The sequence below is a fragment of the Ranitomeya imitator genome, chromosome 3 (genome assembly GCF_032444005.1).
Source record: "Ranitomeya imitator isolate aRanImi1 chromosome 3, aRanImi1.pri, whole genome shotgun sequence".
In the NCBI taxonomy this organism is placed as follows: Eukaryota; Metazoa; Chordata; class Amphibia; order Anura; family Dendrobatidae; genus Ranitomeya; species Ranitomeya imitator.
In genome coordinates, this window is record NC_091284.1 from 87791394 (window position 1) to 87807615 (window position 16222).

Sequence of the window (16222 nt, forward strand, 5' to 3'; positions counted from 1 at the left end):
TCTCTAGAGACAGTCGCCCAGAGCATCACTTGAAATTGTCCAATATATTTCCATAATGAAGCAGAGAAGCCAGGATTTTCTGCTGAAGAATTTAGTAAACTTGACAGAATTATCCATGAAAAGTCATAAGTCAGCTTTTATATTAATTATCACTCAGACACTCAGACTACAGCTATTAGAAGTGTGGACACAGATACTGGTTATACGGTACATAGAGAGCACTGCTTACAGCACAGCATGTGCGGAGTCCTTCTGTCTATGAAAGCGGTAAACATCGGGAGCATAGGGCAGCTATATATGTGAATAAAAGAAATATATGCCCCAATACTTCTGTCCATTAAGTGTAGATAAAAGTGTTCGCTATGTGCTAGGATTACTGTAAGTCTCAGAGTGCAACTCGCACATGAACTACTATATCACAGACAGACATCCAGAGAGCCGTCTCTATCATTAATAGTGATGAGCGAATATACTCATTGCTCCGGTTTTACCGAGCACGCCTGGGTGGTATCCGAGTATTTTTTAGTGCTCGGAGATTTCGTTTTCATTGCCGCAGCTGAATTATTTACAGCTACTAGCCAGCTTGAATACATGTGGGGATTCCCTAGCAACCAGGCAACCCCCACATGTACTCAGGCTGGCTAGTAGCTGTAAATCATTCAGCTGCCGCGATGAAAACTAAATCTCCGAGCAGTCATAAATACTCGGAGGTCACCCGAGCGTGCTCAGGAAAACCCGAGCAACGAGTACACTCGCTCATCGCTAATCTTTAACTTGCATGGTACTGTGGTGATTAAAATATATAGAGTGCACAAGCTAATAGTGAACCACTGCCATGTTTCACCTCTCCTGTGGCTTCATCAGGGGCATTGAACACAAGCATCACTGGTAAAGCACCTTTTCTAAATAGATTAAGTTACATTATAACACTATGGCTCACAGAACACGTCCCCTGACGAAGCCTCTGGGTGAAACGTGCATTGGGGCTGTTAATGATAATAATAATTTTATTTATATAGCGCCAACATATTCCGCAGCGCTTTACAAATTGGTGGACCAGGACGCATGTACTTGACCCCTTTTTATCAGCATACCATCTTTGTTTGTAAGTATTGTCTTCTCGCAATTTGCTCACTAAATGATTTAGTTTCAGCCATGGCATTTGCTTTTTGATTTGGGGTACGGTTTTAGTGAGGTTTTTTTTTACCTACTTACAATTGGTCTCTTCATTGTATATGTCATACCTCGTACATTTGACTGGTACCACCCTAGGAACATTCTGCTTTTGTACATTTTTGACCTTTCGATTTAAAAAAACTTTTTTAAGCGCATTCAATAAAATGTAATATTTTATGAGACTTTTTTGTGCACTTGTTTTCATACGTTGGTTTATAGCTCAAAGAACATAATGCAATAATAATTAAAATAAACATTGCAGAGTGAGAAATGGTACCTAAATGTAACATACAGATTTTCAACACGTTATCACAGTGGCCAGCAAACAAAAAATTGTAGCAAACAATAGGGCGGCGGTGCTGAAATGGTAGAGGAATTATTTATCAGGTAGGCACTGCATCTTTTTATTTTATGTTGTTCTTCACCTTACATATTTTTATTTCCTGGAAAACCCTTGAATTTGCATAATCTGTATGCGGTCCGCTCTTCAGCTCCCTCTAGTGGTAGCTGCAGGAAGCCAAAATGTTATCATTTATATTAGTCCTTGTGCACAAAACAAATGATAAAACATTCACTGCCAGAAACCCACGATAATGAAACAGGACTGAAAAGTGAATACCTGTCAGCCATTCTCTTCCATTTAAGAAGCTGCACAGTGGGTTTGTCATCCACAGGGAGGTCCAGTCTGTGTTTAAAGTATGTAATAATTCCTTGCTCCTCAAGTAAAATGGGCACACGATAAGTCGACGACACATCATGAATGAATATGACCTGAAAAAGAAGTTGGACACATTGGTGATCATTTACTCCACTGATCAACTAAGTTTCCATTTAGCACAATCACTAACGCTGCCATTCTACTCATCCTTCATGTGACAAACAGAGAAAGCGGAGTACAGCAATCGCTAACTTTCTCAGTCCCAAAGACACCACTCCATTCTATAGGGTAACACAGGACCACCATTATCATGATCAATGCAGGTCCAAGAGGTGGGATCCCCAGTGATCAGGTGATAAGATGTAATTTTAGGATAACTCCTCAAAATTGAAATCAGCCATTGAAATAATCAAGATTGGCAATAACACCAGCAACGCACAGCATGCATATGGCATGTCAACACTGTGGCTCATAATGTAGTTCCCATGTTTCTGACATGGGGCCATGTTACCAATTAATTTTATCTTTTTTTTTAACTGTGGGATAAAACCAGCGAACCCAAAGGAAACTCGTATAACTACATAAAGAGAAGATTTGATCAAAAAACAAAACTGAGATAATTATTAAATAACTGACCTGTTCTGGTTCCACGTGACAGAACATTGAGATCTTCTGCTTCACCGCCATCTCTATGGGTTTGGTACTTCTACACACGATCTGTCGAGAAATGATTGTTAACAGTCAGAGGGCCCCTGAAATCCCTATGACTTTATTAATAATACACATGCTGAAAACCTGGACGATAAAAAAACAAGACAAAAGAAGTATTGACGCCTTCGAAATGTGGTGCTGGATAAGTATGTTAACAATACCATGGTGTCACGATTCCACCACTCAGTGTCCTAAAGACGCTGTGAATGAAAGCTCCGCCACCCTATAGGATCAGGGGCATGAGGAGCTGTCAGGATTGTGAGTGAGAGCTCAGCTGTACAATCTGGCTGGGCCTGTGGGGTTTCCTCCAGGTGTCACCCGTTCTGGGTGGTTACCTGGCTTTTTAGCTAGCTGGCAATGATTAGAAGATTGGAAGTTGTAGCTTTCCTCAAGTGGTGTATGTTTGTTTTGTGATCTTTTTATCTCATCTTTATTGCCTGACCTTTAATTCGCCTTTGGCCATCCATTTGCCTAGCCCCTTTGTCTTGATCTGCTACCTTCTTGAAATTCTGACCTTGGACAGTGACCTGACTATGCCTTTGTCTCTTGTTTATGATGTACTGATCAGGCTTTTGACCTTGGACTCCTTGAGTTCCCCTACTCATCGCTTGTCTGTGAGAAGTGACTCAGAATCACACATGGATGGCAAGAGGAACAAACGAATCAATTTTCTAACAAATCAAGGCAGACATGTAACTCGAAGCAATGATCACCAAGCTGTTATGAAGGCAATCCAGTAACACAGTGTGCCAGCAATCAGAGCACATACAGTGATCTGACAATAACCCAAAAACAATAGAACGAGCTCTGAGACGTGGAATCTCTGTAGACCGCAATACCTGAACCTATCCTAAACACAACTAAAGGCAGCTGTGGATTGCGCCTGACACTACCTATGCAACTCGGCACAGCCTGAGGAACTGACTAGCCTGAAGATAGAAATACAAGCCTGACTTGCCTCAGAGAAATACCCCAAAGGAAAAGGCAGCCCCCCACATATAATGACTGTTAGCAAGATGAAAAGACAAAACGTAGGGATGAAATAGATTCAGCAAAGTGAGGCCCGATATTCTAGATAGAGCGAGGATAGCAAAGAGAACTTTGCAGTCTACAAAAAACCCTAAAGCAAAAAACCACACAAAGGGGGCAAAAAGACCCACCGTGCCGAACTAACGGCACGGCGGTACACCCTTTGCGTCTCAGAGCTTCCAGCAAAAACGAATAGACAAGCTGGACAGAAAAAACAGCAACAAAAGCAAAGAAGCACTTATCTAAGCAGAGCAGCAGGCCACAGGAAAGATCCAGAAGCTCAGATCCAACACTGGAACATTGACAAGGAGCAAGGAAGACAGAATCAGGTGGAGTTAAATAACAAGGCAGCCAACGAGCTCACCAGAACACCTGAGGGAGGAAGCCCAGAAGCTGCAGTACCACTTGTGACCACAGGAGTGAATTCATCCACAGAATTCACAACAGTACCCCCCCCTTGAGGAGGGGTCACCGAACCCTCACCAGAGCCCCCAGGCCGACCAGGATGAGCCACATGAAAGGCACGAACAAGATCTGGAGCATGGACATCAGAGGCAAAAACCCAGGAATTATCTTCCTGAGCATAACCCTTCCATTTAACCAGATACTGGAGTTTCCGTCTAGAGACACGAGAATCCAAAATTTTCTCCACAATATACTCCAATTCCCCCTCCACCAAAACAGGGGCAGGAGGCTCAACAGATGGAACCATAGGTGCCACGTATCTCCGCAACAACGACCTATGGAATACATGATGTATGGAAAAGGAGTCCGGGAGGGTCAGACGAAAGGACACAGGATTGAGAATCTCAGAAATCCTATACGGACAAATAAAACGAGGTTTAAATTTAGGAGAGGAAACCTTCATAGGAATATGACGAGAAGATAACCAAACCAGATCCCCAACACGAAGTCGGGGACCCACACGGCGTCTGCGATTAGCGAAAAGTTGAGCCTTCTCCTGGGACAAGGTCAAATTGTCCACTACCTGAGTCCAGATCTGCTGCAACCTGTCCACCACAGAATCCACACCAGGACAGTCCGAAGACTCAACCTGTCCTGAAGAGAAACGAGGATGGAACCCAGAATTGCAGAAAAATGGAGAGACCAAGGTAGCCGAGCTGGCCCGATTATTAAGGGCGAACTCAGCCAACGGCAAAAAGGACACCCAATCATCCTGGTCTGCAGAAACAAAACATCTCAGATATGTTTCCAAGGTCTGATTGGTTCGTTCGGTCTGGCCATTAGTCTGAGGATGGAAAGCCGAGGAAAAAGATAGATCAATGCCCATCCTACCACAAAAGGCTCGCCAGAACCTTGAAACAAACTGGGAACCTCTGTCAGAAACAATATTCTCAGGAATGCCATGCAAACGAACCACATGCTGGAAGAACAAAGGCACCAAATCAGAGGAGGAAGGCAATTTAACCAAGGGCACCAGATGGACCATTTTAGAAAAGCGATCACAGACCACCCAAATGACTGACATCTTCTGAGAAACGGGAAGGTCAGAAATGAAATCCATCGAAATATGTGTCCAAGGCCTCTTTGGGACCGGCAAGGGCAAAAGCAACCCACTGGCACGTGAACAGCAGGGCTTAGCCCTAGCACAAATCCCACAGGACTGCACAAAAGTACGTACGTCCCGTGACAGAGATGGCCACCAGAAGGATCTAGCCACTAACTCTCTGGTACCAAAGATTCCAGGATGACCAGCCAAGACCGAACAATGAAGTTCAGAGATAACTTTACTAGTCCACCTATCAGGGACGAACAGTTTCTCCGCCGGACAACGATCAGGTTTATTCGCCTGAAATTTTTGCAACACTCGCCGCAAATCAGGGGAGATGGCAGACACAATGACTCCTTCCTTGAGGATACTCGCCGGCTCCCATAAACCCGGAGAGTCGGGCACAAAACTCCTAGACAGAGCATCCGCCTTCACATTTTTAGAGCCCGGAAGGTACGAAATCACAAAATCGAAGCGAGCAAAAAATAACGACCAACGGGCCTGTCTAGGATTCAAGCGCTTGGCAGACTCGAGATAAGTAAGGTTCTTATGATCAGTCAATACCACCACGCGATGCTTAGCTCCTTCAAGCCAATGACGCCACTCCTCGAATGCCCACTTCATGGCCAGCAACTCTCGGTTGCCCACATCATAATTACGCTCAGCAGCAGAAAACTTCCTGGAAAAGAAAGCACATGGTTTCAACACTGAGCAACCAGAAGCTCTCTGTGACAAAACCGCCCCTGCTCCAATCTCAGAAGCATCAACCTCGACCTGGAACGGAAGAGAAACATCTGGTTGACACAACACAGGGGCAGAACAAAAACGACGCTTCAACTCCTGAAAAGCTTCCACGGCAGCAGAAGACCAATTAACCAAATCAGCACCCTTCTTGGTCAAATCGGTCAATGGTTTGGCAATGCTAGAAAAATTACAGATGAAGCGACGATAAAAATTAGCAAAGCCCAGGAACTTTTGCAGACTTTTCAGAGATGTCGGCTGAGTCCAATCCTGGATGGCTTGGACCTTAACCGGATCCATCTCGATAGTAGAAGGGGAAAAGATGAACCCCAAAAATGAAACTTTCTGCACACCGAAGAGACACTTTGATCCCTTCACGAACAAAGAATTAGCACGCAGGACCTGGAAAACCATTCTGACCTGCTTCACATGAGACTCCCAATCATCTGAGAAGATCAAAATGTCATCCAAGTAAACAATCAGGAATTTATCCAGATACTCACGGAAGATGTCATGCATAAAAGACTGAAAAACAGATGGAGCATTGGCAAGTCCGAACGGCATCACTAGATACTCAAAATGACCCTCGGGCGTATTAAATGCCGTTTTCCATTCATCTCCTTGCCTGATTCTCACCAGATTATACGCACCACGAAGATCTCTCTTAGTGAACCAACTAGCCCCCTTAATCCGAGCAAACAAGTCAGATAACAATGGCAAGGGATACTGAAATTTAACAGTGATCTTATTAAGAAGGCGGTAATCAATACACGGTCTCAGCGAACCATCCTTCTTGGCTACAAAAAAGAACCCTGCTCCCAGTGGTGATGACAATGGGCGAGTATGTCCCTTCTCCAGGGTTTCCTTCACATAACTGCGCATAGCGGTGTGTTCAGGCACGGATAAATTAAATAAACGACCTTAAGGGAATTTACTACCAGGAATCAAATTGATAGCACAATCACAATCCCTATGCGGAGGTAGGGCATCGGACTTGGGCTCTTCAAATACATCCTGATAATCAGACAAGAACTCTGGGACCTCAGAAGGAGTGGATGACGAAATAGACAAAAATGGAACATCACCATGTACCCCCTGACAACCCCAGCTGGAAACCGACATAGAGTTCCAATCCAATACTGGATTATGGGTTTGTAGCCATGGCAACCCCAACACGACCACATCATGCAGATTATGTAGCACCAGAAAGCGAATAACTTCCTGATGTGCAGGAGTCATGCACATGGTCAGCTGGGTCCAGTACTGAGGCTTATTCTTGGCCAAAGGTGTAGCATCAATTCCTCTCAACGGAATAGGACACCGCAAAGGCTCCAAGAAAAACCCACAACGTTTAGCATAATCCAAATCCATCAGATTCAGGGCAGCGCCTGAATCCACAAACGCCATGACAGAATACGATGACAAAGAGCATATCAAGGTAATGGACAGAAGGAATTTGGACTGTACAGTACCAATGACGGCAGACCTATCGAACCGCTTAGTGCGCTTAGGACAATCAGAAATAGCATGAGTGGAATCACCACAGTAGAAACACAGCCCATTCAGACGTCTGTGTTCTTGCCGTTCAACTCTGGTCATAGTCCTATCGCACTGCATAGGCTCAGGTTTAATCTCAGACAATACCGCCAGATGGTGCACAGATTTACGCTCGCGCAAGCGACGACCGAATTGAATGGCCAAAGACATAGACTCATTCAAACCAGCAGTCATAGGAAAACCCACCATGACATCCTTAAGAGCCTCAGAGAGACCCTTTCTGAACAAAGCTGCCAGCGCAGATTCATTCCACAAAGTGAGTACTGACCACTTCCTAAATTTCTGACAATATACTTCTATCTCATCCTGACCCTGACACAAAGCCAGCAAATTTTTCTCAGCCTGATCCACTGAATTAGGCTCATCGTACAGCAATCCGAGCGCCAGGAAAAACGCATCGACACCACTCAATGCAGGGTCTCCTGGCGCAAGAGAAAATGCCCAGTCCTGAGGGTCGCCGCGCAAAAAAGAAATAATAATCAAAACCTGTTGAACTGAATTACCAGAAGAATGAGGTTTCAAGGCCAGAAATAGCTTACAATTATTTTTGAAGCTCAGAAACTTAGTTCTATCACCAAAAAACAAATCAGGAATAGGAATTCTTGGTTCTAGCATAGATTTCTGATCAATTGTATCTTGAATCTTTTGTACATTTATAACGAGATTATCCATTGAAGAGCACAGAGCCTGAATATCCATGTCCACACCTGTGTCCTGAAGCACCCTAATGTCTAGGGGGAAAAAAAGACTGAACACAGAGCTGAGAAAAAAAAATGATGTCAGAGCTTCTTTTTTCCCTCTATTGAGAATCATTAGTTTGGGCTCCTTGTACTGTTATGAAGGCAATCCAGTAACACAGTGTGCCAGCAATCAGAGCACATACAGTGATCTGACAATAACCCAAAAACAATAGAACGAGCTCTGAGACGTCGAATCTCTGTAGACCGCAATACCTGAACCTATCCTAAACACAACTAAAGGCAGCTGTGGATTGCGCCTGACACTACCTATGCAACTCGGCACAGCCTGAGGAACTGACTAGCCTGAAGATAGAAATACAAGCCTGACTTGCCTCAGAGAAATACCCCAAAGGAAAAGGCAGCCCCCCACATATAATGACTGTTAGCAAGATGAAAAGACAAAACGTAGGGATGAAATAGATTCAGCAAAGTGAGGCCCGATATTCTAGATAGAGCGAGGATAGCAAAGAGAACTTTGCAGTCTACAAAAAACCCTAAAGCAAAAAACCACGCAAAGGGGGCAAAAAGACCCACCGTGCCGAACTAACGGCACGGCGGTACACCCTTTGCGTCTCAGAGCTTCCAGCAAAAACGAATAGACAAGCTGGACAGAAAAAACAGCAACAAAAGCAAAGAAGCACTTATCTAAGCAGAGCAGCAGGCCACAGGAAAGATCCAGAAGCTCAGATCCAACACTGGAACATTGACAAGGAGCAAGGAAGACAGAATCAGGTGGAGTTAAATAACAAGGCAGCCAACGAGCTCACCAGAACACCTGAGGGAGGAAGCCCAGAAGCTGCAGTACCACTTGTGACCACAGGAGTGAATTCAGCCACAGAATTCACAACACCAAGCTACGACTTGCCTAAAATGGACACATCATACAAAGACAGCAATCACTGGAGAAGAACATCTTGATTGATACTATCAAGATAACAAGTATAGAAGACCTTCATGGACCTATCTAGGCTTGCACTAAATCGATCTTTCTACAAATCATTCATCCAACAAGTCGCCAAGGCCCGAGATGGGTGTTAAAAAAAAATATAAATTGATTTAAAAAAAAAAAAATGTTGAAATGGTGGGATCTACCCAAAGCTCGATCACAAGCTTATCTGTGCAGATCTGCAATCATTGCTGCTTACTGCCTCCTACAGGTTGACCAAAATGGTCCTCCAGAGTCCTCTATACCAAAGACTAGCATAGTCACTTCTACACTTCATTGTTCATCAATCCATTCTGCCAGCAAATATTTTTCAATTGATGATAGGCTTCTGCCCCAATTTTGTTTTCTCCATGTGAAAAGCTGTCATAAGAGAGAATCTTCTTATTACTGAAGTTTTCGTCAAGATAGATATTACTAAAACAGCCGTTTCAAAATAGGCTTTCCTATCTCATGCCAGTGGAATTGAACCTAGCTATTCTAACATGAGCCTGCTAACATTTTCTTTTTACTAGATCAAAAGCTGGTATCATGAGGTCCTCATGCACCCAGCATACATTGGGCCGATATGTGTTGGTATTGGTGGCATAGATCCAAGACTTCTATCAGAGGTCTACGTTGGGGAATTCTCCTAACCATAGGTCTCCTATGGTAGAAAAACATGAGATGGGCACAGAGTGAGTCTTCCTTAACGGATAATATCAGCGAAGAGAGAAATCGAACAGTCCGTGTTTAGAAGCCACATCCTTTTGTTCTCAGCAGGGTCAACAGTTTTTTTCGAGTCTTAATACTGAAAGAATAGGAACACATAGCGAACATATGCTTAGGTGTAGGAGGGAGTTGGAGCAGATAGCCGTCAGGGTGTACAGGCGCCAAAACTGTGATATCTACAAAATGTTGCAGTTACAGGTGAACATTTGATATACAGAACTGTGCAAAAGTTTTAGCCATGTGTGGACAAAATGCTGCAAAATAATACAGTTTCTTATTCATCATGCAAAACCATCAGGGAGATGTTTGATTGGCTCCAAATTTATTCTACAGCAGGACAACGACCTCAAACATACGACGTCAGCGTAATGGAGAACAAGGAGTCCTGGAAGTGATGACATGGCCTCCACAGAAATCTGATCTCAACATCATCCAGTCTGCGTGGCACTACAGGAAGAGACAGAAGGATTTGTACAAGCGACATCCAGAGAAGATCTGAGGTTAGTCCTCCAAGATGTTTGGAACAACCTCCTGTAGAGTTTCTTCAAAAACTGTGTATCTAGAAGAACTGATGATTTGAAGCTGTTCTGATGGCAAAGCATGGTCACATCAAATATTGATTTACATTTCTCTTTTGTTCCTTCAGTTTTCATTTAATTAATTAATAAAAAATATACTTAACACTTCTATTTATTAAAGAATTCTTATTTTGCAGCATTTTTTATAACATTGGCCTAAACATTTTGCACAGTATTAGCCAGGAAGTCTCTGGAGTTATATATTAGATTTAAAGGCCATACCAAGTCTGGAGATAGTCCCAGGCCCCTGAGTGCTCGGACGCTGTTCTGCGTTGGTTTGGTTTTTTGTTCTCCCGTAGCTGTTGGCTAAAGAAAATATACCATCCATGTGACTGCTTATGGTTATCCAGACATATTCAGGCATAATTTCACTTTTACTACATTAGTATAATCTTGTAGCCATTAGGTTATGATCAACCCTGGCAAATGCGCTGTGAATTGTGCATATAAGCGAAGAGTCAGACAGCCGTACAACTCGGATGAGGATCGCAACACAATGCACGGACTGGCTGTCATCAATATGTGCTCGGATCGGAAGAGCCAACGGCCAGTCCGAGCATTGTGTCTTCGTCTGAGTTATAGCAGCTCGGAGATAGCCGAGAGCTGCTACTGCGCAGGCAGCGCCATTTTCAAATTGAATTATTTTTTTTGCTGACTAACATGAAGAAAATCTGTTATTGGCACATAAAAAAAATGATTACGCTGCAGAGCAAGTGCACCTGCCTGCGAAGGTTTTTTTTTTTTTTTTTTTAAGTATGTGCAGATATTCATTATGCAAACTAGGTGGCGTGTCAGTGAGGGATCAGTGACCTGTCAGCAGTCTGTATTATGAATACCTAATCAGAGCACCACATGCAGACCCACCTCCAGGACCGCCCTAGGGCACGAGCGTATCACTAATTAAAGCCTGAAAATAAAGATTAAAGAATAACCATAACACGGATTTCAGCAACCAAGGTATCCTTGTAATCAGTATAACGGTGCCGACCTGGCACTGTGTGTAGGTTACTGTGCACAATTCTGCTGACAGGCTCCCTTTAACCCCTTTACCCCCAAGGGTGGTTTGCACGTTATGGACCGGGTCAATTTTTACAATTCTGACCACTGTCCCTTTATGAGGTTATAACTCTGGAACGCTTCAACGGATCCCGGTGATTCTGACACTGTTTTCTCGTGACATATTGTACTTCATGATAGTGGTAAAATTTCTTTGATATTACCTGCGTTTATTTGTGAAAAAAATGGAAATTTGGCGAAAATTTTGAAAATTTCGCAATTTTCCAACTTTGAATTTTTATGCAATTAAATCACAGAGATATGTCACACAAAATACTTAATAAGTAACATTTCCCACATGTCTACTTTACATCAGCACAATTTTGGAACCAAAATTTTTTTTTGTTAGGGAGTTATAAGGGTTAAAAGTTGACCAGCAATTTCTCATTTTTACAACACCATTTTATTTTAGGGACCACATCTCATTTGAAGTCATTTTGAGGGGTCTATATGATAGAAAATACCCAAGTTTGACACCATTCTAAAAACTGCACCCCTCAAGGTTCTCAAAACCACATTCAAGAAGTTTATTAACCCTTCAGGTGCTTCACAGGAATTTTTGGAATGTTTAAATAAAAATGAACATTTAACTTTTTTTCACAAAAAATTTACTTCAGCTCCAATTTGTTTTATTTTACCAAGGGTAACAGGCGAAAATGGACCCCAAAAGTTGTTGTACAATTTGTCCTGAGTACGCTGATACCCCATATGTGGGGGTTAACCACAGTTTGTGCACATGGCAGAGCTCGGAAGGGAAGGAGCGCCATTTGACTTTTCAATGCAAAATTGACTGGAATTGAGATGGGACGCCATGTTGCGTTTGGAGAGCCACTGATGTGGCTAAACATTGAAACCCCCCACAAGTGACACCATTTTGGAAAGTAGACCCCCTAAGGAACTTATCTAGAGGTGTGGTGAGCACTTTGACCCACCAAGTGCTTCACAGAAGTTTATAATGCAGAACCGTAAAAATAAAAAATCATTTTTTTTTTCACAAAAATTATCTTTTCGCCCCCAATTTTTTATTTTCCCAATGGTAAGAGAAGAAATTGGACCACAAAAGTTGTGGCACAATTTGTCCTGAGTACTCTGATACCCCATATGTGGGGGTAAACCATTGTTTGGGCGCATGGGAGAGCTCGGAAGGGAAGGAGCGCCGTTTGACCTTTCAATGCAAAATTGATAGGAATTGAGATTGGACGCCATGTTGCGTTTGGAGAGCCACTGATGTACCTAAACATTGAAACCCCCCACAAGTGACACCATTTTGAAAAGTAGACCCCCTAAGGAACTTATCTAGATGTGTGGTGAGCACTTTGACCCAATAAGAGCTTCACAGAAGTTTATAATGCAGAGCCGTAAAAATAAAACAAAATTTTTTTCCCACAAAAATAATTTTTTAGCCCCCAGTTTTGTATTTTCCTGAGGGTAACAGGAGAAATTGGACCCCAAAAGTTGTTGTGCAATTTGTCCTGAGTGCGCTGATACCCTATATGTGGGGGAGAACCAGCGTTTGGGCGCATGGGAGGGCTCGGAAGGGAAGGAGCGCCATTTGGAATACAGACTTAGATGGAATGGTCTGCAGGCGTCACATTGTGTTTGCAGAGCCCCTAATGTACCTAAACAGTAGAAACCCCCCACAAGTGACCCCATATTGGAAACTAGACCCCCTAAGGAACTTATTTAGATGTGTTGTGAGAACTTTGAGCCCCCAAGTATTTCACTACAGTTTATAACGCAGAGCCGTGAAAATAAAAAATCTCTTTTTTTCCCACAAAAATTATTTTTTAGCCCCCAGTTTTGTATTTTCCCAAGGGTAACAGGAGAAATTGGACCCCAAAAGTTGTTGTCCAATTTGTCCTGAGTACGCTGATACCCCATATGTTGGGGTAAACTCCTGTTTGGGCACACGGGAGAGCTCGGAAGGGAAGGAGCACTGTTTTACTTTTTCAATGCAGAATTGGATAGAATTGAGATCGGTCGCCATGTCGCGTTTGGAGATCCCCCTGATGTGCCTAAACAGTGGAAACCCCCCAATAATAACTGAAACCCTAATCCAAACACACCCCTAACCCTAATCCCAACGGTAACCCTAACCACACCTCTAACCCAGACACACCCCTAATCCTAATCCCAATCGCAAATGTAATCCAAACCCTAACCCTAACTTTAGCCCCAACCCTAACTGTAGCCTTAACCCTAACCCTAGCCCTTACCCTAACCCTAACCCTAGCCCTAACCCTAGCCCCAACCCTAACCCTAGCCCTAACCCTAGCCCTAACCCAAGCCCTAACCCTAGCCCTAACCCTAGTCCCAACCCTAACCCTAGCCCTAACCCTAGCCCCAACCCTAACCCTAGCCCTAACCCTAGCCCTAACCCTAGCCCTAACCCTAGCCCTAACCCAAGCCCCAACCCTAACCCTAACCCTAGTCCCAACCCTAGCCCTAACCCTAGCCCTAGCCCTAACCCTAACCCTAATGGGAAAATGGAAATAAATACATTTTTTTCATTTACTTTTATAGCGGGTTTTTTAGCGGATTTTTATGATTGGCAGCTGTCACACACTGAAAGACGCTTTTTATTGCAAAAAATATTTTTTGCGTTACCACATTTTGAGAGCTATAATTTTTCTATATTTTGGTCCACAGAGTCATGTGAGGTCTTGTTTTTTGCGGGACGAGTGGACGTTTTTATTGGTAACATTTTCGGGCACGTGACATTTTTTGATCGCTTTTTATTCCGATTTTTGTGAGGCAGAATGACCAAAAACCAGCTATTCATGAATTTCTTTTGGGGGAGGCGTTTATACCGTTCCGCGTTTGGTAAAATTGATAAAGCAGTTTTATTCTTCGGGTCAGTACGATTACAGCGACACCTCATTTATATCATTTTTTTATGTTTTGGCGCTTTTATACGATAAAAACTATTTTATAGAAAAAATAATTATTTTGGCATCGCTTTATTCTCAGGACTATAACTTTTTTATTTTTTTGCTGATGATGCTGTATGGCGGCTCGTTTTTTGCGGGACAAGATGACGTTTTCAGCGGTACCATGGTTATTTATATCTGTCTTTTTGATCGCGTGTTATTCCACTTTTTGTTTGGTGGTATGATAATAAAGCGTTGTTTTTTGCCTGGGGTTTTTTTTTTTTTTTCTTACGGTGTTTACTGAAGGGGTTAACTAGTGGGCCAGTTTTATAGGTGGGGTCATTACGGACGCGGCGATACTAAATATGTGTACTTTTATTGTTTTGTTTTTTTTATTTAGATAAAGAAATGTATTTATGGGAATAATATTTTTTTTTTTTTTTCATTATTTAGGATTTTTTTTTTTTTTTTTTTTTTTACACACACTTGGAAATTTTTTTTTTTACTTTTTTACTTTGCCCCAGGGGGGGACAATACAGATCGGTGATCTGCCAGTTTGCACAGCACTCTGACAGATCACCGATCTGTCTGAGAGCAGTGCAGCGTTACCAAGTGCCTGCTCTGAGCAGGCACTTGGTAAGCCACCTCCCTCCCTGCAGGACCCGGATCCGTGGCCATTTTGGATCCGGGACTTACTGCAGGGAGGGAGGTAGGAGACCCACGGAGCAACGCGATCACATCGCGTTGCTGCGGGGGTCTCAGGGAAGCCCGCAGGGAGCCCCCTCCCTGCGCGATGCTTCCCTGCACCGCCGGCACATCGCGATCATCTTTGATCGCGGTGTGCCGGGGGTTAATGTGCCGGGGGCGGTCCGTGACCGCTCCTGGCACATAGTGCCGGATGTCAGCTGCGATAAGCAGCTGACACCCGGCCGCGATCGGCGGCGCTCCCCCCGTGAGCGCGGCCGATCGCGCTGGACGTAATATTCCGTCCTTGGGAATTAAGGCCCACCCCACATGGACGGAATATTACGTCCAATGGCAGAAAGGGGTTAAACTTGTGGTTGGGCTCTGACTGCATGACTCTGATTCCACATCCTTGCTCCTTGCCGTACAGGTTGCATCCGACATTACACAGTAATTTCTAACATGAAGACATGACTGTACCACTAATGCTCATCTAGTAGTTTCTCTATGGTGACTAATAATGATCTGACATCTGGGACACATTCGTATACATCTCTAATGAATTCTTGCCCCTGACGAAGACTGGTCCAAAACGCGCGTCGGGGCGGACGCATGTGCACTCCTGAGCCCCTTTTTGTACCAGTGCTATCACTAGGTAATACATTGCTTGTTTGCGGTAATACCATGTACATTATATATTATGCATGTGATTACCTGTATATACTTCATGACTTGTCTCCTCGGCACCACAGGGTATATCAATATTATTATAACTTTACACCATTGACTTTTATGTTGTTATATACTGTGTACATTTTGTGCTCACTCTTGTGCTGTGTGCCCTTACTTTGCTACCATCACATTTCCTATTCCCCCTCCCTGATCTTTTGTACCAATAAATATATTGCATTTTTTCATTAGTTGAGACTCCTTTGCCTGATGTTTTTTTTCTTTCCCTTTGTTGCATGTAATTACATGTACTTACCTGGGGAACAAGGCTGACGTGAATGTTACAGAAGTTCTCTCTTTTGGCTTTAAACTGGAACTGCCTAAACGCTTCTATGAAAGCCATTCCCTCTATGTCTCCGATGGTTCCACCAAGCTAAAAAGACAATACAGAAGATTTGACGTTTTCTCGCCATTTCAGGACTATTCAGAATGAATTGTCTTGTGTGATTACATGAGGAACAACACTACTTCTGGCCGTAGCATGACATGCAGCCTGCATTTTCATCACCTTCCCCTCTGCACGCGCTAT

The 16222-nt window shown here is 43.4% G+C and overlaps 1 protein-coding gene across 3 annotated transcripts in view; it reads right to left on the bottom strand.

Annotated features, from left to right (window-relative positions):
* CTPS2 (CTP synthase 2) overlaps window positions 1–16222 on the bottom strand; it is a 307360-nt gene that overhangs the window by 228436 nt on the left and 62702 nt on the right. For all 3 annotated transcript variants that reach the window (XR_011319771.1, XM_069761061.1, XM_069761060.1), the window contains 4 exons: window positions 15950–16066; window positions 10577–10660; window positions 2471–2551; window positions 1796–1947 (listed from right to left, as the gene is read on the bottom strand). Coding sequence is in view for 2 of the 3 variants with exons in the window: in XM_069761061.1 (XP_069617162.1) it covers window positions 1796–1947; window positions 2471–2551; window positions 10577–10660; window positions 15950–16066 (434 nt within the window). In the remaining variant the exon portion in view is untranslated. The remainder of the gene's footprint in view (window positions 1–1795; window positions 1948–2470; window positions 2552–10576; window positions 10661–15949; window positions 16067–16222) is intronic.